Source organism: Ruditapes philippinarum, unplaced genomic scaffold (assembly GCF_026571515.1).
Source record: "Ruditapes philippinarum isolate M1 unplaced genomic scaffold, ASM2657151v2 ctg3808_1_1_1_1, whole genome shotgun sequence".
Classification (NCBI taxonomy): Eukaryota; Metazoa; Mollusca; class Bivalvia; order Venerida; family Veneridae; genus Ruditapes; species Ruditapes philippinarum.
Genome location: NW_026865608.1, coordinates 73,056 through 100,281, shown reverse-complemented (window position 1 = coordinate 100,281; position 27,226 = coordinate 73,056). Strand labels below are relative to the sequence as shown.

General features: G+C 33.7%; 2 protein-coding genes across 2 annotated transcripts; both read left to right on the top strand.

Annotated features, from left to right (window-relative positions):
* On the top strand, positions 1–19,657 carry LOC132729723 (uncharacterized). Its single transcript, XM_060715549.1, has 4 exons — positions 1–255; positions 2,053–2,164; positions 14,662–14,816; positions 18,302–19,657. Exons 1-4 carry the CDS (start codon positions 192–194, stop codon positions 19,087–19,089), a joined length of 1,119 nt encoding a protein of 372 aa, XP_060571532.1. The 5' UTR covers positions 1–191; the 3' UTR covers positions 19,090–19,657.
* A 2,162-nt stretch (positions 19,658–21,819) lies between these two features.
* On the top strand, positions 21,820–26,680 carry LOC132729724 (uncharacterized). Its single transcript, XM_060715550.1, has 3 exons — positions 21,820–22,156; positions 22,920–23,074; positions 25,263–26,680. The coding sequence occupies exons 1-3, from the start codon at positions 22,065–22,067 to the stop codon at positions 26,180–26,182; spliced, it is 1,167 nt and encodes a 388-aa protein (XP_060571533.1). The 5' UTR covers positions 21,820–22,064; the 3' UTR covers positions 26,183–26,680.
* Positions 26,681–27,226: the final 546 nt, after the last annotated feature.

Below are 27,226 nucleotides of genomic sequence, written 5' to 3'. Positions count from 1 at the left end.
CAATAAATATATATAATCAAAGTTCAACAAAAAATGGTTTAGTTATATATTGGAAAAACGTGAATATTTCAATAGGAATTTTTAGTTCAATAAGGGGACTTTTGGCATAATTTTGTCATAATTAGAATCTTTAGTGTCATAATAAAAATGAAATTTCTTCAACTCAATACAGTGTATTATTTCTAATAAAAATGAAAATAAGACATATAAAGGAAATATTAGCTCGCCTGGTTATTATTTCGTTATTTCAAAATGGTACGTATAATGTATAGCGTATATATTTTTTTTCTTAATGTTAACTTATAAAATTTTTCATAATGATAGTTGTTGTAGTTGTTGTATATATAACTTAAGTAAGCTTTAACTTGCGAACAATTAACTGGTTAATATACAATGTATATATGCATAGGGTTCTTATGTCCATAAAGTCTTTCTACAATAAGTGATTCGCCTAATTGAAGTGAATGTTTATCTATGCACGTAAACGCTATAGAAACTTTCTGTTTCTAAACCCAGGGATCTTGCGTAGTACTATGGAATATGCAGGCTGATTAATTCAGGGATCACTGGTTCGATCTTGGGCTAGAAGAAAGTTTTGTTTAGAGACACATTTTCTTCGCGTTAACTAACCCTATTGGTTATTTGTCTCCTCACGGCTGTTCTTGTAAAATAAATAAAAATAAATGTATCAAGAAACAAAACAAAACACAACAAAAACAAACAACATTAACAAAGAAACGATCATGTTGCTCATATAACACAACTTGCCAGTACTTGTTGATCCGGAAAAGCGGACTCGAAGTGGTTAAATTGAGCTCGAATTACTCAAACTTACAGCAACAGGTTCATACTTCTCCAAATCCTTCAAGAGGCGTGCACATCGCGAAGAAGGAAGGCACATGATGGGTGAAGGTAAAATCCTCTCCAGTACCAGAGATGATTGGTTGACCTGTCGTGACTAACTCTGAAGGGTGGCGCTCACCAGGGCTGTTTTTTTTGTTAGAGATGCCGTCGGAAAGCTGATGCCTTGGATAGTATTGTCGTCTCCTTCAACCATCAACTAGCGAAGAATAGGTTCCGGGGAGACTCTGCATGACAAGTAGCCACTGATGTTGGCTTTATGATCGGACCAGCAAGTGTGCAGATAATCTGGCCCATATGGTTATTTCGGCGGCCAGTACGAATAAATTTATCTACAACAGGTTCAAAGACGAAGAGACACACAACACCCTTTCATTATAAATTAGATTTTTAAAATGTTAAAATCTTTTGGGACACATTCCCCCATCATCTGACAATCATTCATCCATTTCATCTATGCACTAGTAGTCCCAACTTTAGATACGAGTATGTATAAAACAAGAACAAAAGAAAAAATATCGTAAAACAATCGTTGAAGCATTTTTTTCATTTCTACTTTTTGTAACAGACGTGCAGAATTAGGTATTTGATCAAATAATTATTTAAATACATATGCTTTTGAAAATATAGGCTAGGTAGGTAAATGTTTATACGTTATTTCAATATTTGCAAATAATCTTACAATATAACTAGAGATATTAGAAGTAAAAATCTTGTTACTTGCCTGTAAAATGGTCAAGACACAGGAACTGTTATGGCACACACATGTATTTTATTTCAAACTAAAAACTCTTTTTCATATATGAGCCGCGTCATGACAAAACCAACATAATGTGTTTGCGACCAGCATGGATCCAGACCAGCCTGCGCATCCGCACAGTCTGATCAGAATCCATGCTGTTCGCTATCAGTTTCTCTACTTGTAATAGGGTTTATAAGCGAACAGCATGGATCCTGATCAGACTGCGCGGATGCGCAGGCTGGTCTGGATACATACTGGTCGCAAACGCACGATATTGGTATTGTCATGTCGCGGCTCATATATTTTCACTCGCGCTGTGGACTCTTGAAAATATTTTGAAAATATCACTTCATAGAGATATATATATTCATTATTAACTTAAAAAAAGAAAGAAAAAAGTCCAAGTAATCTCTAATTTTCGTTTAAGAACATTTGATTTGTTTTTGCAGTATGCTACGTAAATGGAGGTGAATCGTGTAGACGTCAGGAGGGCGGTCACATCGTGGAGGAATATTGCGACTATGGTTGCTGCGGGTCCGATAATGACGAATCTTGTTGCTCGTGAGTTGCTATTTTTAGATATGCTAGCTTTTTTTAACTTTTTTACCGCGCAGTCTGATCAGGATCCATGCTGTTCGCCTACAAACCCTATAATGATGACTATTTCTATAGAATAGTCTCTGTTATTTGGGGAACAACTTATACCCTGCCTTGGTTATGACGTAGGTACTGTATCTACGTCATATCCTTTTAACGCTGGCGTCGAATATTGTAACAAGGAAGAAATGAGTTGTTGAAAAAAATGGAAAAAATCGCTGATCAAAACAGCAATCGATAGTAATATCTTCTAGATATGAATCGATAAGACGTCGGTGACTTTCTGTGTGCCCTATAAGCAGCAATTTTGTTGATATTTTCCACGATTGAAGCGGATTTGTTCTTGATGTCTTTGGTGGGAACATGGAACACTGAATCAAGCAGGATATTATATGGACAGAGAAGTTTTCTTATTCAATTTCAGATTTAGATCTTCAACAGATTGCTGTCGAGAGCAGTTTAAATTTAAATTATTTATATTCATTGTTTTGTGAATTGTACTTTGTCTAGCTTTATGCTGACTGCTGCCGTAAATTGACAATTTAATTAAGATGATCCATGGATCTACTCTCACCACGGCTATTCATTTAGCTATGTCTGTATTTCGCTATAATGTTAAACCATTCGCGGTGTATTAGTTATGATGGTAACGATGATGACTGTAATGAAAACCTTTAAAAAATATGATAGATCTACATAAATAATACGATGATCTAGCTAGGTCAGTAGGTGCACTTTGCTATTTTCAATGGCGTTAAGAATGGTGGAAGCAAGAAATTTTTGTTAACTTGTGCTAATTGTCCTGAATTAGGAAAAAATGTGTCTATTAATCTAACAGGTTTCATAATAAATCAGTTATTATTAGCTAATCAGTTTTTAAAATATATTTTATTTGCTTTAAAATCTTCAAAATAGATCTATAATTTTTTCTTTTTTGCTGGACGAGATTGGAAGAATGTGATTAAAGACAATACACTACTGGTCTGTATGGGAAATGTGGAAATAAATGCGATGGTGATCAGCAGCGTCTTGTGCGGACTCCTGACATTTGATGAATTGTTGTATGAGATAAATTGGTGGCTGATGTTAGTAGAGCTAGTAGTTTAGTTCCTTACAGTATTAGGTGAGGTATTTCCTGTTTAAATGTTTATTTTATACATTATTTTACAATGTGAAACCTAGGTTTAGATCTACAAGTTGAACAAATTAATTATTCAGTTATAATTTCAGTATTTGTTATCATAGATGTGAATACATTGCCTTATTTTAGGGCCTATTGTTTTCATGGTAAAAATTAAGTATGCATAATAAGCAAATTATGTTGGATAAGAAGGGGTTAAAAAATCACATTAAATAGAAAATCAAATTGATAAATTAATAATGCACAAATAATTAAAAGATGCAGACCTCAATGCAACGTCAGTCACATGAGTAAGATATTAGATAATAATAATTATAGTAAATTAATAAACATTATATAAACTAAAATAATAATAATAAATTAATAGTAATAATAATAATAACGAATTGATAATAATAATAAAATTATTAATGATGATGATAATAATAATAATAAATTAGTAATAATAATAATGAATTGATAATAGTAATAATAATCTAATGATAATAATAAGACAATCATGAATTCATAATTATAATAATAATAATAATAATAAATTAATAATAATAATAAATTAATGATAATAATAATAATAATTTTAAATAGACTATGTTGTTTATAATTCATGGTGTAGGGCTACATTACAGTACAGATTTATAACAAAATTATATTTGTCACACAATTTATTGCAATTTTGACCGTTGACAAGTTGTAGTTCACTTTTCATTGTAAAATTTATTTTCCATTGCACCTTTTATTTACTTTACACAACATAAAAAGATAAAATATTTAAATATATAAAAAATGGATAGCTAATTTATTAAATGATTGTGAACTCTTTTGATGATTTAGTCATAGTGAACACCATCCAAATATAAAACTTTAAATTTGAAAGTATATCATTTACTTTTATTTTTTCTTTATAGTTTGACAATAGATCTACACATAATTAAACTTAAAACTTTTAATTTTTAGAGGGTTTAGAAGTTTTAAATTTAGAGTTAAAAGTTTTCCATTTCTTTAGGATTTCTTATAATCTCATGCTATATGATAGGGGCTACTCATTCCCCTAAGCTAGTAATAAAAAGTGAACACGCTTCTTAAATTTTATTGTGTTAAACCACTGTTATAATATTTAACACAAATCATGCATTCAACGTTTTAACTTTTCTTTGTTGAATGTTGTTCAAAGGAAAAAATCATTCAAACAATTTTTCTTTGGCTTTAATATAATACCCCAACTTTGCGTTTGAATTGCAAGACCAATTTTTTATGTAAACTAATAGAGAATTTGTGAGGTTTGATATTTAAAAAGTTAATATAAAATTGTCTTACTTTAATTTCCGTGTTGAAACAATATTTTATTTGTGAAAAGTACACCCTATTAAATTTCAAAATAACTTGCTTATGATATTAAAATTACATTGTGCCTATTTTGTCATGGTCAAGTTATGCTGAATTGACTTTATGTTTCAAAATAATTGACTGAAAAAAAGGTTATTGACCTACAGCTGATATTTTAAAATGTTAAGGATAAAATATAAGTATCCCTAAAATATAAAAAGGACTGTCGTAAACTTTTTTTATAAATTGAAACATTTTGGGTAATTTCCAATGGCAATTGATTTATCGTTCATAAAATGGAAAGTACATAATCATTTATAAAATTGAAAGGAATTATGGCAAGATTTAAACTTATTTGACTTTCACCTGTTCACTCATTATAATTAAAGCCTTGGAAATGGGCATTATGCATTATGTCAAAATTATCTATTACATACCTGTTTAATTTACTGTTTAAACATTCCCTATTAGTGGTTCAATTAAATGTACAAATATTTTTTATTAAATTTTGTAATAAATTATTTATGCACTTCCCAGAAGTCCATTCTAAGCTCTTTGATATTTATATTAATTTTTGTTCTAAAATATTTTTGCCTTTTTTTATCTTCATGGTAATAAAACTTTGTTGATTTTCTGTCTGGATTATTTTTATTAACAATAAACATAATAAGGCAACATAAAAAAACACTAACTTTACAATGTTTAAATAAAATGATTGCCAAATACTTTGGGCAATGTTTCTAAGGTTTCACTTTGGTTTCAAAAAACCTTAGATTACCATATTATTAGGCTATTTATTGTTTTTCAGCAGCTCTTAATTTGATAATCAAAAAATGTCTTGGCTGAAAATCAGCAAATGCTTTCTGTATTGCAGAATAGATTAATGATTGTGGCTTTCAATTAAAATAAATTGTAAATACATGGTGTTAAATTATTATAATCAATGTTTTATTTAAGTCTTAAATTGGTTGAATTGATAATAACCAATACAGAATCAAACAACCCTTTTAACTGACCCCAGTATAGCTGGAATGCTTTGCAAAGCCCCCAGTTTGGAAGAATTTTATGTGATAATTGCTGGCCAAGTATAATTTATGTCCAACAAAAAGCTTAAACCAATTATTCTTGGGGAATTTGGGAATTTAGTTTATGTTTTTTGGCCCAATAAAAGATATTTTATTAGTAATATTTTCCACTGAAATTCTCATTAATTGTTTCAAATTCTTTTTTACAGCTCAGTTAAGTATATTAAAGTTATAAGTCCCCATTTTTAAATAAGCGCTTCACACAGTTGTAAGAAAGACAGTCCAGGACTGACCAGGATGGTAGGGGTTGTGTGAAATGTGCCCAAATTGAAAAATATAGTTCGAACCTATGTTTCAATTGGGGCAACTATGTACAATTGTGGGGTAAAAAATTAGGACAATTTCTAACACGTTAATATTGCATGCTATTCTAATGACAATAAAGGTGCTAAGCATACTAAAATGTAATACAAGTGTTCTGCCTTGTCCAATAATGATGCATTAAAATTGTTGCTAGTTTTTCTTTACCGCATGGAGTGTTAGTGTTTACATCATGCGATTTTGAAAACAAATGGAAACCTGATTAATGTAACCTAAAACATTATTTAAACATGTTGGTTGACTTTGGAAAGGATTCGAACCCATGGAATGCAATTGGAAATATCTGCTCTCCAGAGTCATGCAGGGTTCTTCACGATCTTGATGGTCACTATTGTATTTGGCATATGTTTTCGGCGCGTCTTGGTTGGTGGCTGCCCCCGGGGGACCCTCGCCCACTTTGCGGCCCTCCAACCCTTCAGAACAGATAATATTGAAAATTGGTGAAAAAGCGTTGGGGTTATGGAGTTTCAATTATTATTAAGATGAGTTGCTGAAAAAATGTGCAGCGAGTTGCATACCTTTACTAAATATGTATATATATTAAATCAATTTTTTTTTTTTGTGGGAAATGAAGGTAAATTGAATTAAAAGCATATACCAAATATTAAAACATGTTTCAAATTGAAAAATACTGCAGTTTAAATGGTTTTGGGGTGGGAGGGTTGTGGGGTGGGTGGCTGATCAGCGCGCCGAACACCTATGGCATAGAGTGGTTCAGGAAAGGTATATTTGAAAAGTTGATTGTGTTGATGCATAATTTATAGTTCAGTTGATTGAATGCACTTATTGTATACATGTATCTAGCACATATTTGAGCAGTTTTGAACGTTATTGCTAAATTGATATCTCAAAAAACATGCCACTGTCAAATGTATATACATTTTAGCTAGACCATATTTGGAGCAGTTTGAATGCCTTTTGCTTAATTCATGTCAAGAGAAATGGCACTGAAACTCCCGAGATCTTGATGGTTACTACCCCAAAATTATTGTGTTTCAGATAGTGTCATATTTGATTTATGAGCGCTAAGTATATGCATATTTGTTGGAATGCTGCTTTATTTGCTAAGTTGAATTACCTACATGGCAGTGTTGTATTATAAATCATAGAATGGCTGGGCACGACTAATTTTTTTTTTAAGTATTCAATTCGCCGGAGCCAAATAATAGTATTGATATTGGCGAAGCCAATATTGTATGTTATTGGCGGAGCCTTCGACTGGAAAACGGGAAATCTCCCGTTCACCATCCGAAGTCTAGTGGCGGCCGGCGAATAGACATTTTGTGATACTGGCGATACTGGTTTCTGCTTCCCAGAACCAATTTCGCGCAACAGTGTCAATGCTGTGTTGTTGCTCATATACATTTTGTGAAAATTGACTATTTTTTGTGAATGAAGAATTGAAAGACTAGTATTGCTTTGATCAATTTATTTTCTAGAACAATACTGTTCCAAAAAGCTATACATGTTTGTTCCATTTGCTTGTTTTTTTTTGTGTCATTTGTTTGCTTTGCTTATGGATGCCCCTAACAGGGTTTTGTATGCCCGGTATCCAAACCTTTTTGGCTTTTATTAATGGAGTCGTGCCATTAAAATGCCAAAGATAAACTAAGACATTACTCAGTGAGATGAAATTACATATGCCACTATTGTATGACTATAAAAATAAAATTAGTTAAAAGTATGATATTTGTTTTGTTGTTGTCCCTAATAATGAGACTATTTTCTATAGAATAGTCTCTGTTATTTGGGGAACAATTATACCTGCCTTGGTTATGACGTAGGTTACTGTATCTACGTCATATCCTTTTAACGCTGGCGTCGAATATTGTAACAAGGAAGAAATGAGTTGTTGAAAAAAACCCACCCCGCCCTCCTCGTCAATTATGAGTGTGAAGTGTAAAAGATTTGAGCTTAAATTTAATACTATGTCATGCTTGTTTTGTTGTTTCTGTCCTCTTTTTGATATGTTTCAGATTAGCCAACATAAGCGACGTGTTTCAAGACAGCTAGCCCTACTTAATACCACGGAAGAAGTATCTTTTAGGAAAACTGCTTGGGCCAAAACCACAAGCAGAGAGAATTCGACAACGGTGCGACTCCAGAGATGTGTTCTATGAACTTTCAAATACTAGATTTCACATGTTGTGTCTGTAAATTTGCATTTTGCGGCCGGCGAATAGACATTTTGTGATACTGGCGATACTGGTTTCTGCTTCCCAGAACCAATTTCGCGCAACAGTGTCAATGCTGTGTTGTTGCTCATATACATTTGTGAAAATTGACTATTTTGTGGGAATGAAGAATTGAAAGACTAGTATTGCTTTGATCAATTATTTTCTAGAACATACTGTTCCAAAAGCTATACAGTTTGTTCCATTTGCTTGTTTTTGATTTTGTGTCATTTGTTTGCTTTGCTATGGAGCCCTAACAAAGGTTTTTTAGCCCGGTATTTCCAAACCCTTTTTGGGTTTTATTTTAAAGGGGTTTGTGCCCATTAAAAATGCCAAAGATAAACTTTAAAAACATTACTCGTTTAGATAAATTACAATGCCCCTTGTTTTGATTTTTAAAAAAAATTAAATTTAAAATATTTATATTGTTTTTTTTGTTGTCCCTAATAACAATAAGAAACTGATAAGGGGAAAAGCATGGATCCTGATTAACTTGCCCCGGATGCGCAGGGGGGGTTTTGGGTCCTTTCTGGTCGAAAACCCATTTTGGGTTTTTTCGGAACCCCGGTTATTTTATAGCTTTGGGTAGGCTATATTCGTTAAATTTTAAAAAGAATAAAATCCTGGCACCTTTTCTCCCTTAAACCCAAAAAGCTCGATTTACTAATTGCGCCTCCCGTCATTAGGTTATAAATAAATAACTTTGTCACCAAGAAAATGTTAACCATCATCATAATCAAAAACATCAAAAATATCACCGCGTCTGTCATCATCAAAATCATTACCTACATAATCATCATTATTCAAATCATCATCACGTCCATCATCATCAACATCATCACCACCTCAAGCGTCATTATCATTAAATCAATGATATCCTCCATCATTATAAAAATCGCCATCCCCTCCGCCAACATCAGCATCATTCATTAACATCATCATTCATCATCATCATCATCACCGTTGTTGTTATAGTAAAAAATATCACCATCTCCATACTAATCATCATTAAAATCAACGTCAAGTTCATCATCGCAAAATCATCATCATATACATCATTATGTTCAAAATCTAATCATCTTGATCCGATGTCCCTACTAATACTACATTTATAAGGTAAAGTTTATAAAGTAAAGAACAGGGGCCAAAATTTTGTTTTTGATATTACTTAAAATTCACTTATATTTCATTACCATATGGAAAATCATCACATAAATCTTTTAAACTTTACTTTGTATTACATGTATTTTATTTTATCATAAATAAGAATTATTCAATATTTCGATTTGATGATGATGCAATGAAAATGATGATAATGATGATGATGTACTGCTTATGATAATATGAAATGATGATGATTGTGATGATGTACCGATGATTGTGATGATGTACCGATGATTTTGATGAGGTACTAGTGATGATGAGGATAATGGTAATATACTGGTGATGACGATGATGATGTACTGTTGCTGATGTACTGATTACGATGATGATGATGATGACTATTATAATGACGATGCATTGATAAAGATTATTATGATGTTGATGACCACGATCATGACGATGATTATGCACTGATGAATATGAAAATTATTATGGTGGTGGTGGTGGTGGTGGTGATGATGATGGTGGTGATGATGATGATGATGACGACGACGATGATGAAGAAGAAGATGATGATGATGATGATGATGATGATGATGATGATAATGATGATGATGATGATGATGATGAAAACGTACAATTGTGTTATACATAAAACACAAGCAAATGCCAAAATTATTAATTGCGAGAGCTTAACATTTTTTGTCATACTGTTGTATCTTGAGCTAGCAATTTTATTAAGGTGGGTACGATTTAAGTTCACCGAAGAGCTTTATTTCTCGGAATGTTTGTTTTTTACATGTTCAATGTGGCCATACCACGTGACTTTTCGGGTACGGAGCACGCCGACTTTTCACCCGATTCAGGTATGTTTTTTATTTATAACTTATTTATTACTCAACCGATTTTGATCAGATAAGGCGCAGAGTACCCGTAATTATATCAGCTTTCCACGGTATATCAAAATTCTGAAAACCCCTGAATGGTTTTTGAGAACATTCGAGTACAGTTTTCTTCTCATAGCCGGACCCGAGGGGAACGGTACACACTCATTTGTCAAAACAAGCGATTTCTAGCAAGTCATATGTTTTTTGGTATGTTTGTCACTATTTCATAGAAAAATACATGTTAAATCTGATACATTTGTATTTTTACTATGTCCAATGTATTACGGAATGCCGTTAGGGTCATCGCCTATGAATGTGTTGATCTGAAACGCGATAGTCGATAGTACGATGATGAAAACGCGAAATCACGAAACTACGATGGTGAAAACGCGAAAGTACGATGATGAAAACGCGATAGTACGATGATGAAAACGCGATAAACTATCGTGTTTTCACCATCGTACTGTCGCGTTTTCATCATCGTAGTTTCGTGATTTCGGGTTTTCATCATCGTACTGTCGAGTATCGCGTTTCAGGTCAAACCATTGATAGGCGATGGCCCTAACGGCATTCCGGAATGCCGTTAGGGCCATCGCCTATGAATGTGTTAATCTGAAACGCGATAGTCGATAGTACGATGGTGAAAGCACGAAATCTCGAAACTACGATGGTGAAAACACGATAGTACGATGATGAAAACGCGATAGTACGATGATGAAAACACGACAGTACGATGGTAAAACGCGATAGTACGATGATGAAAACACGACAGTACGATGATGAAAACGCGATAGTACGATGGTGAAAACGCGATAGTACGATGATGAAAACACGACAGTACGATGATGAAAACGCGAAATCACAAAACTACGATGGTGAAAACGCGACAGTACGATGGTGAAAACACGATAGTTTATTGCGTTTTCATCATCGTAGTATAGTACTGTCGCGTTTTCATCATCCTACTTTCGCGTTTTCATCATCGTACTTTCGCGTTTTCATTATCGTACTTTCGCGTTTTCACCATCGTAGTTTCGTGATTTCGCGTTTTCACCATCGTACTACATGTATCGACTATCGCGTTTCAGATCAAAACACATTCATAGGCAATGGCCCTAACGGCATTCCGTAATGTATCGAGTGAATGCAGTGATGTTTTAGCATATTTTCATACAGTTATGTTGAAATAGTACGGAGCACACTGTTATTTCAAAAGATACGGTACACACACAATTTCTGTCTTTGAAATAATTCTAAAATAAAATATATGAAAATTTAATTTAAATTATAATGTGAGTAATTTTTTTTTCATAGTTATACATTTTATTAATTTAAACGAGAATCCTGGGACCTGTTTTGCAATGTATCATTATGCTTACAGTTTGATGTAAACAGGATTATTCAAAAAATAAAAGAACATTTTGAGAGTATACACCGGGCAGAATTCGATTTTAAATTTTGAGCAATTAATTTTTGGCTATAAAATGTAAATATTAAGTATGTAAAATTTTTAGGGAGGGATACGGAAGACATTCAAAATTTTGTTTTGTTTTTCATTTGAAATAATTAATATATATGTATATTTTTCCGAATTATAAACGTCATGGACATCTGTTATGTGCGATTATTCTTTCATTTAATTTATTTGTTCGAATAAATAAATGACTGTCTAAACTTAGTATGAATATAAAATACAAACAAGAAGTTAGGAGTAAGTTGGAAATATATGTTCCTTGCAAAATGTTGTTTAAATAATTGAATTTGGAAAATAAACTCTGGTTTGATGCAAGTGGATTTTTTTAAATCACGGAAAGTTTAAAGTATTTTTCTGCCATGTGCACATGATATTTGGTATGAATCATCTGCCAGGGTCCCAAACTAACTGCATGTATTTAAATTATAAGATTATCTACATACGGACAAATATATTCCGCAGTTTTTCATTAGCAACCAAATTAAAAAAGCCGGATAATTTTGAAGAACCATATGGAAACAGGCCTGTTATATAACGTAACGTAGTTTATACAAGGTAACCTTGTAACATATACATGTAAGAATTTTGGTAAAATTAATGGCCTATTCTTGGACTTTTTCATTTAAAGATGCTTTAAAACATGAGTTCATGGATATGTGTGCTTGCCGTGTTGTGTTTAAAAAAAAAATGAATATTTTCTAATAATACCCATTTTGTCAATCAAATGCTATGAATTTTGGAGCTGCGTTCTGTTTTATATACCACATGAAGTAGGTACGAGACCACAAGTGGTTTCAATGTTTCGATTTTTTATGTGAGAAAGTTTTCTAACTACCGTACAGAACGTCGGTCGTTCTACTCAGGTCCGTTCGTACCTTTTATTTAACCAAAGAAGCACTTGTAAACTGAAAGTCGCCACATAATCATCGTCAGTTTTGGGGTGAGCCGTAAACCAAACCAAAAATGACCTATTTTATCCTGAATTATATATATTTTTTAAGCTTCGTGTCTTTAAACATTAAAAATTTAAGCCATGGCAACTACATTTTTTATTTTTTGGTCGTCAGACCAAAAAAATAATGGACGAAAATTTTATCTCGATATGCTTATTTGCAAAAAAAAGTAGTCCAAACCTCGAACGGTTTTACCCTTTTTAAACAACGCCGACAAAATAAAGGGGGAAAACTGCTAAAAATCTCAATAAGGCGCATTAAATTTTTAAGCCTTCTTGGGGGAAGAAAAAAAAATAGTTCCCGATTGGGCAAAATTTTAAAAAATTTGTAATTCTTTTCAAAAACTGTAATTTAAACTCCATGATTTCTTTCATAGTTAAACGAAAATTATAAGGGGTTTCAATTAACCCTTCATTTAGAATGATATGGTTTCTTAGGGTGTATTTATAAATTCCCGTTGGAAGGTTTAAAGCTGTTAGAAGAGGGTTCCACAGTTAAAAACCATTAATGCAGCTCATGTTTTATTTAATTGTTTCAACCAAATAAACATTGAATTGAATATCAGGTTGCAATAGGCCTTATAGCCAATTTACTACAGTTATAACACTGTAAAACAGCATTGGTGGCACTATACAAAAACAAATTGGTTTATAATCTCACAACCTTCACCTTTCTTACATTCTGAGACCCAAACAAATTCCGCGCCTTCAGTGCTTTGATTTAATTAAACATGACCATGATATTGCAATATTGTACCTAGTGACTTACTTATTATTGACAAAATATAAATATATATAATGTTATCAAGTTATGATATTTTCAGCGATTTATGTCATGACATTGTTTTATTTTTTATGATGAAGCAAAAAGACATATATCTTACACTTCACTAAAACTAAAAGAAATTAAAAAAAAAAAAACAACAGCAACAATAAACAACAATAAAGACAGCATTATAACAACATTTCTTTGTATAGAACAATCATTTTAAACGCAACTACCTGATTATATGAAGATCGAAGTGTTTAACATACCCTAGGTGATTTTAAATAGGACAATTACATGGAGATTGTAAATGTTAAGCGCGATCTCTTGAAATATAATGCACAAATACATATAAACATTTAAAGTATAATGATACATTGCAAAACAGGTCCCAGGGTTCTCGTTTAAATTAATAAAATGTATAACTATGAAAAAAATCACTCACATTATAATTTAAATTAAATTTTCATATATTTTATTTTAGAATTATTTCAAAGACAGAAATTGTGTGTGTACCGTATCTTTTGAAATAACAGTGTGCTCCGTACCATTTCAACATAACTGTATGAAAATATGCTAAAACATCACTGCATTCACTCGATACATTGGACATAGTAAATATATCAGATTTAACATGTATTTTTCTATGAAATAGTGACAAAGAACATATGATTGCTAGAAATCGCTTGTTATGACAAATGAGTGTGTACCGTTCCGTTCCCCTCGGCCCCGGCTATGAGAAGAAAACTACTCGAATGTTCTCAAAAACCATCCTGGGGTTTTCAGAATTTTGATATACCGTGGAAAGCTGATATAATTACGGGTAGTCTGCGCCTTATCTAATCAAAATCGGTTGAGTAATAAATAAGTTATAAATAAAAAACATACCTGAATCGGGTGAAAAATCGGTGTGCTCCGTACCCGAAAAGTCACGTGGTATGTTACGTGAATACATTTTTCTGACGCATGAAGGTGTCAATAAACCTCTCATTTCGTTCGTAAACAGCCGATTTTATTAAAAATTTTATAATTACAGGACTGCTCAGTGTGAATAATGGTTATCGTATTTTAAATAAAGCTTCATACCTATCCTAGTGTGTTTTTTTACGATGTGTTATATGTTTTCAAAATTGGAAACTCACGGGGCACCCATAATTATCAACATCAGTTATTTATGAACCAGTGCTTTAATCACTAATGCACTTTATCGACTGTCTAATTGGTATTTTTTCAGAATTTCTACGAGCGTGTTACTGGTTGCTTGTATAGTAGGTGGTCTGGTTCTCCTGGCGCTGGTTACCGCTATTGTAGTATGTTGTTATAAGAGCTACAAGGATAAGCAGGCAACCAGGGTACGGACATTGCAACAACATCAACAAGATATGAACGGTATTTTTTATTTCACATATTGTAATTTATCTGTTAACAGATAATACATGTGAAATCTTTAAATCAAGTAGTTCATATATCATGCATCCTGTTTAAAAATCTTTATTACAAATAAAATAGCAGTATAACAGAATGGTCAGACTACATGGATGTGGCATAACTGACTATATACAATATTCAGCAATATTTTGATTCGGGCGGATAAGAGATCTAGCCTATTCAGACTACATGGACGTGACTGGCCTGGCTATATAATGAATATAGTAGTATCAGAGTCTGGTCAGTGTACATGGACGTGACTGGCCTGGCTATATGATGAATATAGTAGTATCAGAGTCTGATCAGTGTACATGGACGTGACTGGCCTGGCTATATGATGAATATAGTAGTATCAGAGTCTGATCAGTGTACATGGACGTGACTGGCCTGGCTATATGATGAATATAGTAGTATCAGAACCTGATCAGTGTACATGGACGTGACTGGCCTGGCTATATGATGAATATAGTAGTATCAGAGTCTGATCAGTGTACATGGACGTGACTGGCCTGGCTATATAATGAATATAGTAGTATCAGAGCCTGATCAGTGTACATGGACGTGACTGGCCTGACTATATAATGAATATAGTAGTATCAGAGCCTGATCAGTGTACATGGACGTGACTGGCCTGGCTATATAATGAATATAGTAGTATCAGAGCCTGATCAGTGTACATGGACGTGACTGGCCTGGCTATATGATGAATATAGTAGTATCAGAGCCTGATCAGTGTACATGTACGTGACTGGCCTGGCTATATGATGAATATAGTAGTATCAGAGCCTGATCAGTGTACATGGACGTGACTGGCCTGGCTATATAATGAATACAGTAGTATCAAAGACTGATCAGTGTACATGGACGTGACTGGCCTGGCTATATGAAATGAATATAGTAGTATCAGAGCCTGATCAGTGTACATGGACGTGACTGGCCTGGACTATATAATGAATATAGTAGTATCAGAACCTGATCAGTGTACATGGACGTGACTGGCCTGGCTATATAATGAATATAGTAGTATCAGAGCCTGATCAGTGTACATGGACGTGACTGGCCTGGCTATATGATGAATATAGTAGTATCAGAGCCTGATCAGTGTACATGGACGTGACTGGCCTGGCTATATAATGAATATAGTAGTATCAGAGCCTGTTCAGTGTACATGGACGTGACTGCCTGGCTATATAATGAATATAGTAGTATCAGAGCCTGATCAGTGTACATGGACGTGACTGGCCTGGCTATATAATGAATATAGTAGTATCAGAGCCTGATCAGTGTACATGGACGTGACTGGCCTGGCTATATGATGAATATAGTAGTATCAGAGCCTGATCAGTGTACATGGACGTGACTGGCCTGGCTATATAATGAATATAGTAGTATTAGAGCCTGATCAGTGTACATGGACGTGACTGGCCTGGCTATATAATGAATATAGTAGTATCAGAGCCTGATCAGTGTACATGGACGTGACTGGCCTGGCTATATAATGAATATAGTAGTATCAGAGCCTGATCAGTGTACATGGACGTGACTGGCCTGGCTATATAATGAATATAGTAGTATCAGAGCCTGATCAGTGTACATGGACGTGACTGGCCTGGCTATATAATGAATATAGTAGTATCAGAGCCTGATCAGTGTACATGGACGTGACTGGCCTGGCTATATATGATGAATATAGTAGTATCAGAGCCTGATCAGTGTACATGGACGTGACTGGCCTGGCTATATAATGAATATAGTAGTATCAGAGCCTGATCAGTGTACATGGACGTGACTGGCCTGGCTATATAATGAATATAGTAGTATCAGAGCCTGATCAGTGTACACAGACCTGATTGATTTTAATATATAAAAATGAAAATTATGTGAGCCTTTTGTTGTAAGATTCCGCGGACATGACCGGTATCGTTATACATATGGAACTAGTGCGATGTGACTGGTCTATATCAGTCAGCATCATAATCATGTTAGAATGGAAATAAATAGAAACAATTTCTTTGCGTTGTTGTAAAATAGTGCACAGTTTAGATCGTTCAAATGCTTTACGGCCTTCGTGATAATATAGTCCTGCGCATTTGGACTGGAACCGTGCATTATTCTACAAGGACGCACTTAAAATTGAAATCTTTTCCCTGAATAGATGCATGGATTTATGGTTTCTGCTTACTTATTTTTAACTTTGATATTACTAGTATATAGATCGAATAAAGTCAATAAAACATTGGATGTTGGTCCGGGCGGACGGGCAAACAGTCGGACGGGCTATCAACACTTGGTCTTCTTTCTTTTATATATTGATATGACATTGACATGAACAAGGAAAATTGAACATTTCCACAGTTGAACCGTCGTTTTATGTGATTTTCTTCTTTTTTATCTAAGATTATGTTCATAAATCATTGGATATAGGCCCGGACGGACGTCGGACGGGTAGATAAAGATAATAGTAATCACTATCGTACATGTTTTCCGTTAACTGACTAGCCATTACAGCTTATTAATAAAAAGATTTATTTGATGAAATTGATTTTAGACTTTTTATAGTTATATTAAGCACGAACGTGATCATTACTGACTTCATAATTATTGTAACTGGCATAATTAAATTCAACATAAAGGTATATATAAAAGCCGGGGGAACTATTGCGGGGGATTCTTTTGAAGTATTTGACCTTCGGTTTTCAAACAAACGTGTCTTTATTATCGGCCTGGTATAGTTCATATTTGAATAGAACGCTTACTTAAATATACGTGTAGACCATTGAATGGGTAAATGCTCGGATATTACGGATCGAGTGTCTTTAATTACAAATTATTGTACATGAATCCATAAGAAATAAAGAATCTTTAAAAGAACTCAGTCTTAAATAGGTACAATATAAAATTTAATATAAATAATAAGTTTAAAATTATACTTTATTGGCAAATTTCGGGTTGAATTATAACTAGTTAAGATGTTTTATATTGTGTAAGATTTAAAAGTTTTATAAAAAAAATAAAATAGATACATTGAGAGAAAGTAATTTCTACCGTACTTATTTGAGATTCCTTTCTATATAGTCAATTATGTGTTTAATTCTGCCACCTATCATCAACGTTTAATGTTATGTGGCATCTATTTGACTTTAATTACAATGAATGTGACATGCTTGGTATGGAAAGGTTAGATAAGTTTTTACCCAGTTTTGAGATAAAGTTGTCTTATGATTATTATACATGTATGATAGACTTATCAAATGGCTGAATTAAATTAATTTTTGTACTTTATTTTCAATTAATTTCCAAAGAACAGTTATGCATTCCAAGCCGGACATGTCAATTTCATATATTCACAATTGTAGATTAACATAGGTCAGTTAGATTGAACTATCTCATATTAGATAAGTCGGTTTGTTCAGTTTATTTAAGATGTCATTTTCATTTAATTACAGCTCCTCGAGTACCAGGGGTAGAACCTCCAAAACCACCGTCATATGTATCCGCACCACCAGCATACAGCGAGGAAATGCCCGAATCTCACTTCCGTCCAGCAACGGTAACAGGAAATGTACCATATAACCAACGGTTTAGGGGAATAACCCCTACGGCTCGCGGCAATGCCCAGGGGGCCATCAGCATGACTATGAATTCCGGCAGACATCCTGCCACGCGTTCTTTTCGAAATGTTCAAATCCCAGGGACTGTGGAGACCGAGGCGCCTCCTCCGTACACTGAATTCATTCGTGGTCAGACCCCGGCACACAGACGCAGACGATTTATACGAACACCCGTAGAAGAAGCAACCGAACCTGCAAATCAGCATAATTCTGTTATAAGGACAGAACAGGAAAATACTGACATTCTCTCTGAAATAGACGAAAATGAATCACGTAATCAAGGCAGTTCCATTCAGCCGTCACGGGCTGCCACGTCACGTGCCATAGAATCGAGAGCTACCGAATCACGTGCTGTAACATTTCGTGCTGATGAATCACGTTTAGAAACTATACGGGACGTTGAATCACGCGCAGAAACAGTAGCACGAGTTCTTCGACCCTCAAGAATATCTCGCATTCCAACACGTGTACATGGCATTCAGTCAAGGCAATTAAGTGACGTGCAATCATGTGGTTCTTCTATTTCAACTCGCCAAACATATTACTCTGAAGTCAACCCGAACACGGATGGAAGAAGAAATCAAAGTGTAGTTAGGGAAAATATTGATTTGTCTGATATATGAAAGTGCCAAATAAGATGTATATATGCCGTCCATCACGGTCTACAATACCTTATTCGTAACTAAAAATGTTATGCATTTCAGCTTTTATTCAGGAAGTGTCAAAGCTAAGATAGCAGCACATGGTTTTAATTGTTTCATAGAATTTCACAGAAATCACAGAAAGAAAAAAATATGTTATAAATTTGTCGGGTTGAAAAAATGAAGAATGTAATTTTGCTCGATTATACTATAATTATGTTGTCAAAGGACTTTGGTGTCATTGTATTTTGGGCAAATTTTTTAGTAAACATTTGAGCACAAGGTGTACACATATAAAGTATGTTAACGAAAACATGGCTATTTGTTAAAGGTAGCCTTTTTATTCTCTTTATTTTTAATCCATTATTTATTAATTTTGTTGAAATAAGTTGCTGGACAACTAAAGGAGTCGCTGGCGACACCAATAGTTATTGTTTATTTTATGTTGTCGTGTTACTGTGTACTAACTTCATACATCCAGGTGGAGGTATCGTTTGAACTTTCTAAACTTATTTGGTTTTAATAATCAGAAATAAAAAAAAGTTAAAAATTGAAAGAAATTTGTTTATTTACATCCTTTCACAATTGACACCATAAACCATACTTCTGATGGTTTTATCCCGGAACCTGCGTGAACCAAAACTGATTTAGTCTTTACCATCAGTATGGAGTCATGAGCCAGATATATGGCAATCCTGCGTTGTCCGTTTCCGACAATCGGACACAGGTTCGAATCCTATTTATTGTTAATCTTTGGTACTAGTATCGAATCCCGTTATTGTGATAGTTTAAAAGTTTAAATGATATTGCCGGCCGGAGAAACCAGTTTCTGTGACTCTAAGAATATTTTTTCATAATGACTTAAAATATTGTTGTATTTTTATTTGGGACCCAAATAAAAGTACCAAATATGTAGGGTAAGAAATTTTGGAACAAAATGTAAAAAAAAGCGTTTTATTTTCAAAAATTGTTGTATTTATCTATTGGTGTTATTTTAACATTATTTCTTATAGCATTACAATACTAGACAACTTTTTCAACAATTTTAGTATCAAAATTCCCTTCCTACTTCCGATATGTTTCTTAAAGATGTGAAAGAGGTATGCATTTCAATTTCACCGTATGCTGATAGATTTATCACCTCAATTGGTTTATACAGTCATGAAAAATAATAAAAAAGTCGAGAAAAGTATAAAAAAAAAAAGTTAAATAAAATAAGAAAAAAAGAAATGAAATGAATTTTTTCTTAAAAAAAACTAGGTCATATTCTCGTAGTGTTGGAAATAATAAGAAAACTGTTTGCGTAGACATTAACACATTTAAGAAGCAGGATTTTCAGAGGAAATGGTGCGCTTTTTACATACAAAAGTATTTCAATTTATTTTTTTACTCTTCAAAGCTGAATTTATGTTATATTATTACATACAGGCGCATTAGTCTTAGACAAATCATTTTTAAAGATCACTGAAACTGGACCGTCTTTGAAACAAGGCATCTAACGATAATAATGCCTTGATAAATTGATAAAAAATTCGTATGTTTTGAACATGATAAGATTAAAACTAGCATATTAGTTCTTCAATTATTTCATTGCGTTTTTCATGGTAAAAAGTAAGTTCTCCATGCAATTAATGCGGAGGCTGGACACACGAAAATTGGGTTCCAATTCCGATAAGCACATGCTTCAATCGCCAACGGTAGCAGATGTATACGTATACGTGTACATGAAAATCCAGTCTTAAAGCTGAAAGAAAAGGTTATGTCTTGAATGAAAGTCTGTGAAGTTTGCACAGAGATCTACTTTAAACATAAGCCCGGCATTTGGTGTCAGTGTTGAGCTGGAATAGGAGGCTTGCAAGACATTCAGCTTAACATTCAGCTTGATATTCGTTTTTGCCTCTTTTTATTGTCATATCATGATTACAAATAAACACTTTTATATCACAGAAACTCAATATCAAATATGTCTTTTAGTGATCAATACGCACAAGTATATGTACTCATTTTTTGTCATTTTCCTTTCCTTTTTATGCGGCAGAGCGAAAATGACGAAGTAGATTGAATACCCGAGGAGCAAATATAGTGACTTTATGTACCACACTTTTTTTGTTTATTGGTTAGGTTTTTTTTCAAATTCAGCATTGATATAATATCAAATGACAGTACAAAATTACAGTTTTGTTAAGTCGTGTTAAAAGCAAGTTGTTTTTTAATGAAACAGAAAAATGTGCTTTTTTATTTACCAAGAAGTACAGAAAATTTAATAAAAGTGAAAAAGAAAAGATAGTCACTAGTAAATTAGCCCACTGTATAATGCCAATAGTTATAAAATATCATATTGGAATTTTATACGAACTTTATTTCGGTATTATTTGAATTCAGGACGTGTTCCAGGTTTTAACTTAAACATGTAGGTCCATCATTTAAATATCATAATATTTATACCATAAAAAATAATCAGACAAGGAAAACATATATACTGAAATTATCCGCGGATGTTAACAGACAGGCATTAACTGTATATCAACTTGCAAAGTTTCAAACGATAGACAAATATTAATATTAATTGTCTTCAAAGTTTAATACAATGGTTCAATGATTGTTCATCATAATTGTTAAGCCCAATTGTTTTTAAAATCAGATTTTATCCAATATTGAAATATAATACGTGCAATCATGTTAGCTTTTTGCATATCACGCGAATAATTTTCAGTTTGTTAATTTATGTCATGTTAAGAACGTATGAATCAAACATGTGTATTATCTAATCAAGTCGAAATATCTATAAAAATTACAAAAAAATTAAACACTTCAAGTTAAAAAGTCGAACATTTTTTTCATTAATTCAACTTAAAAAAATGATGAATGGACTATTCAATAAAAGAATCTGAAGTTGTAGAAGTTGTATGTTTACTATCCGGCTATTGTCAATTCTGTGGATCAGAATCTGAATCAAGATGTCAAGTTGTACTGTGAAAAATTCGACGGACATAACTTGTGATTATGGCTGTTGTGGCACGGAGGCAAACAGAACTTGTTGTGAGTTTACGTAAGTATCGTGACCTTCTGTGTTCATGTGTTGATTTTTCACAAGTCTGGCATTAAACGTTTAATCACCTGAATTTCTTAAATTGACTTGTCCAGCTTCCATTTTAGTGCTACATAGAGCAATTCTGAGATCTCTTCTATTCCACGCATTTAGACTACGAATAGTGCTGGCTCTGTAATCGGTGTAACTGCCTGATAGAGATCCACAAAGATAATTTTTTATGATGATAGAAGATTCATTGCATACACAATCGCATGACGAAAAAGATATAATGTTTCGATACAATAATAATGATATCTCCCTTTTGTATGTATGTCCGTCTGTTAACCTTTAGTCTCTCTGTTCGTCCACCCGACTGTCTGTCTGTTTTTCAGATCGTCCGTCTCTCAATTTGTCTACAGAAATGACATTTTGTGGTTGTAAAAGTTCTTTTTGATATACCTTTAACCTTGTTTGAACATCTTTTTACTTGGTATTGCTGGTTTTTGTCACTCCGTCCGTTGTCAGTTTTGACTTGATTCTATGAAAATTATGATAAAATTATATTTTTTGAAAGGTACTGAAATCGTTGGACGTAGAGAGCAGATAACTACTTCTGTTCGCTATCAGTTTCTCTACTTGTTATAGGGTTGGTAAGCGAACAGCATGGATCCTGATCAGACTGCGCGGATGCGCAGGCTGGTCTGGATCCATGCTGGTCGCAAACCCATTATGTTGGTTTTGTCATGACGCGGCTCATCTGTTCTTGGTTCTGTTTTTGCAGGTTATCCGAAAGTGTTCTTATTGTGATCTGCGTCGTTGGAGCGCTCGTTGTTGTTGCTATTGTTGTGGCGCTTATCATATGTTTGACGAGTAAACAGAAGAACAGAGTAACACAAATAGGACCACGAGAACGTCGCATTATGCGAGGTGATTTAGGTGAGCATTTTTATGCATGTCATATTTTCTGATGCATAAGGATGATTTCTCTCTTCCCCTCGGTACGTCTACGTCGTTGAGAAGACACAGGGCATCGGCAGAAAATTTGAAGACTATCCTGACTAAAGCCGAGGAGAGTGTCCCTACAAAGTAGGCGCTTGAGTCGACGAGAATGATCTGCTAAGGTGCGTGAGCCCTTAACACGGTTAGACGGCTTGAATGGCAGGCCTTTTGCTGGCACCAACAGCCCTTTTCAGGGCTTCCCTTAAATATTGTCACAGGTTACTGTACATTTAGGTTCTCATTGACCGCCTAACAGTGACCTATTTTTGACTCAAAATTCATATCTTTGGCTAATACTCCGTGGAAATTGCATTGAGGTAAATTATCACCACTTTGTGCTTCAAAATTAACTGGTGACATGTCTGGGGTCCGTACTCGACAGCGAAAGCTGCATTTTGTGCCCTTGCGGGCGGTTGAACCCTCATTAAACATAGACTATATACATGCATTAGGATAAAAGATGTTAGTAAATGTACAACATATTATAATTATATGTACTGAACGTCTTTCCCGAAAAAGATAATGAATAATACTTGGTATTATTGATTTGTGTCTGATTTTTTTTGCGGGGATTATTTCTTTAGTTTCCGTTAAATCAATACGATTTACAAATTGGCATTTAATCTTGATGTTTAAAAAATAATAGTTACGGACCTATGCCGGATATGGCATGGATGATCGTTAAGTATGATGTCTCTGTAATTGCAAAGTTACAAGGTAGAATCCTCAAATCTAACCCATATTTTAAAGAATTTCTTTGACTATTTAAAAACAAATATATGTAGAATTAGTGGAGATATGCCTGGTGTCTATTTTCGTGAAAATTTCACAACTTTTACAGATAAGTAATTCTCCACTTATTTCAATATCATGTGATGACGTATGTAATGAGAGTTTCATAACTTTCACAAATTAGAAAACATTAAAAATAATGCTTCAACAAGATCCGATTACTACAATTCACTCTCAAAATACATATTATTCTATGATAAGGTTGAGTGAAAATAAGTCATTTTATGAAAGAATTCTTGGATAGAAGAAAAATAAATATATTACAGAAAGAAAACGTTGGAGAAACTCAAAACAAAAGTAAACCAACATATTTTGGAATTACCTTAGAAAGAAATCCGAAAGTTTTGGGAAAATATAACAGTAGAACAGTTGCTTATATAAGTAACGTTTTTGTTGCTTATTGTTATCAGAAGACAAAGATTTTTTGTGATATAATGATTTTATGAATGAAAATGCATTTTTCCTAGAATTAGACCAGACGCTTTCAGTTTGAGAAATTTTAACTGCTTTAAAAGTTTAATAAATGTAAAAAACGATACCTAAAGACATATTCAATTTGATTTGAGAGAATAAACAAGTTCAAAAATATTGATTGTAAAAAGGACGGTGAATATAGACTTATAAGACAAAAAATGTATGAATTTTAAAACAGTAAGCCAAGGAAACATTTGAGAAACATTTAAAATTATCACAGTGGTCTGATATACGTGTACAGGGTAACAAGTTTTACATATTTTAGTTACCCCATAAAAACCTGTTTGTAATTAGAGTCGTAGGGTACTTTTACATATTTGTCCAAAACTAGGAAAGACCAGCTAGTGATTCTTGGCAAACAACTTGTTATGTCTTGGTCTTTTCTGTTTGTTTCTGTTCTACTTTTAAACCCAGTTTTTGTTTGTTTATGTCGCACAAACACAGCATTATGAATTAGGCCATACGTTTTAACCCATTTAAGGGCATATACCTTAATTTTACTACATTTAAAGGTGTTTTAGCTTGTTGTCTTTGAATATTTCATATTTAATATTTTGTTTCAGTGTTGTACATTACGCCATTAGAAGAATACAATACTGAAACAACTATACACTTATACGCTGTACGTGTGTGTGCAGTAATAATGGAAAATACATATGTAATGTTATCACCAATCCTGAAATATGATATGTGATATTTTTCTGACGGTCACGCTATCTGGGAAACATATATTTTGCGTTTATTATGATCTAAGTCATGTTGCAAATGTTGAAAATATTGAGATATTTCGTAGGGAAAAGGGCATTAAAGGAAATTATCTCTTAAAAAACATAGTCTAATATATATGTCATTATTTCAGAACCTCGAAGAAGGCGTGTTGGCATTCCAAAACCACCCCCTTATTCTGAAGCTCCTCCCCAATATGATTCTTTGCATTTTAACGACGACTCAAGGTCAAATCCACGATCAACCGATCCAATATTACCGGGACATATAAGAACTAATGTACAAGGAGCAAGGAGGCAACGTTCCGACAGACGACAGAACCCGTCAGCAGAAGAACAAAGTATAAGTCGTTTTGAACCACGTGACGCACCACCCTCCTATATAAGTATTATTCAAGTTGAATCTAGAGAGAATGAAAATCGCAGAACCTACACACCTGAAGCTGGAACTTCCGGTTTAGGAAACAATGGTGGTAGTAGTTTGAGTAATAACTATGGTGCAACGCCATTATTTGTAACGGGTCAAAACCGCCAAAGTTCCCCTCACCCAAGCTTAGCTAGTGGAAGAATATCAACTTCAATGTATAACGGGGCCGTTGAAAATAGAACATTTCACAGAACTGCAAGCGAGAGAAGCCATCAGTTATCATCGCACATAACTGTTAGCAGACACCACGGTATGAACAATAACTCAGTTTCACCGGTAACGATAAGGGAAATAACTGTACATAGTCACGTCATTAGAAATAATCAAAGTACGGAAACAAGTAAAAGCAAAGGAGGCAAAACAAAAGGAACTAACATTCACACCAAAATTCCACGTCCAATAAAACCAAATGGGCCAACACAAATAGATAACAATTTAAACGTTGGATCTAGCGTTAATACCGGACTTGGTCCTGACGCGTTAGATGATGCTAACGACCTTCTTCGTTTAGGAGAGTCACCACCACCGATTAACCAATCAGCTGCGGCTAGAAGTGCCAAAAGACGAACAGTTATACAAAAATTACAGCAAAGGAAACAAACCTCATCACTTACACCCGTGGAATGAGAAATGCATCACTTACCCCCGTGGAATGAGAGTTGCGATTATTTCGCTGGCGAAATAGATTATTTACAAAAAATTTCACTTTCTACAGCGTTGAAGAAGAAATTATCAGCGTTAATGGGCTATAAACTACTATTTCAAAAAGGCAAACAACTAAAACAAACGTTAATGCGTTACTAACTTGAAGAAATCAGATACAGGGAAAGTAAATGCTTTGTCAGACAAAAAAGAAAACTTCAAAAGCAGTTGTTTCATTCACAACGCTTATGGTGATACCGAACGTAATATATATAGTTTCATTTTTTTGTCTTTCTTTGTCAAATCACTTGGTATAAGTGCAGTGTGTGGTTTAAAAATGCTGTAAAATATAAACTGCAACAAACAGGGAAGACGATCAGACAAGTTAGCTAGATGATCGTACATCATGTAATAGATTGTTGACATAGCAGAACATTATATGTATATAACAACATACGCTTCATTAATAAAATGACAAATAAGTACAGGGTATTGCCTTTAAATATACAATAAACAATACCGCTTGTGGTGATTTTAGAAACTTAGACCACCAAGACAAAGATAAAAAGAAACACAATTTCCATTTACTTAAAAGTATTTATTTAGCTGTACCAGTATTACCATATTCTCCAAAAATTACTGAAAATTGTTCTTTATTTATTTGAAGTTGAATCCTTTCACACTCAATCTATTATTTCAAGGTGTCAAACAGAACCTGCACCTCGCCGAAGCTCAAGCTCAAGGCCAAATCTCTATAGACCTTTAAACTTGCTTGCGAAGCTTAGCGGGTGGACTTAGCTTCTTTTTTAATTTTGAATGTTAGATTAAAAATGTAAAAATATAGATTAACAATGAAATATCAGCAAGTAACAGCACACCTACTAAACGGAGGTTCTTACACCTCAACTTAATCAATGCAGAAAAAAAGACCAACAGTGTTTCTAAAATTATCCTATAAAAGAACATGCTTGTTTTACAAAAATGGGAGAATGTTATTCCACGAAGAAAGAACATTTTTTTAGCAATTTC

Bases quoted from the DNA above. Each gene is read 5' to 3' on its own strand.
- LOC132729723 (XM_060715549.1), top strand. From the start codon at position 192: ATGAAAATAAGACATATAAAGGAAATATTAGCTCGCCTGGTTATTATT. The intron at 256-2,052 runs GTACGTATAATG...TTGTTTTTGCAG, and splicing joins TATTTCGTTATTTCAAAATG to TATGCTACGTAAATGGAGGT. The intron at 2,165-14,661 runs GTGAGTTGCTAT...GTATTTTTTCAG, and splicing joins AATGACGAATCTTGTTGCTC to AATTTCTACGAGCGTGTTAC.
- LOC132729724 (XM_060715550.1), top strand. From the start codon at position 22,065: ATGTCAAGTTGTACTGTGAAAAATTCGACGGACATAACTTGTGATTAT. The intron at 22,157-22,919 runs GTAAGTATCGTG...CTGTTTTTGCAG, and splicing joins AGAACTTGTTGTGAGTTTAC to GTTATCCGAAAGTGTTCTTA. The intron at 23,075-25,262 runs GTGAGCATTTTT...TCATTATTTCAG, and splicing joins CATTATGCGAGGTGATTTAG to AACCTCGAAGAAGGCGTGTT.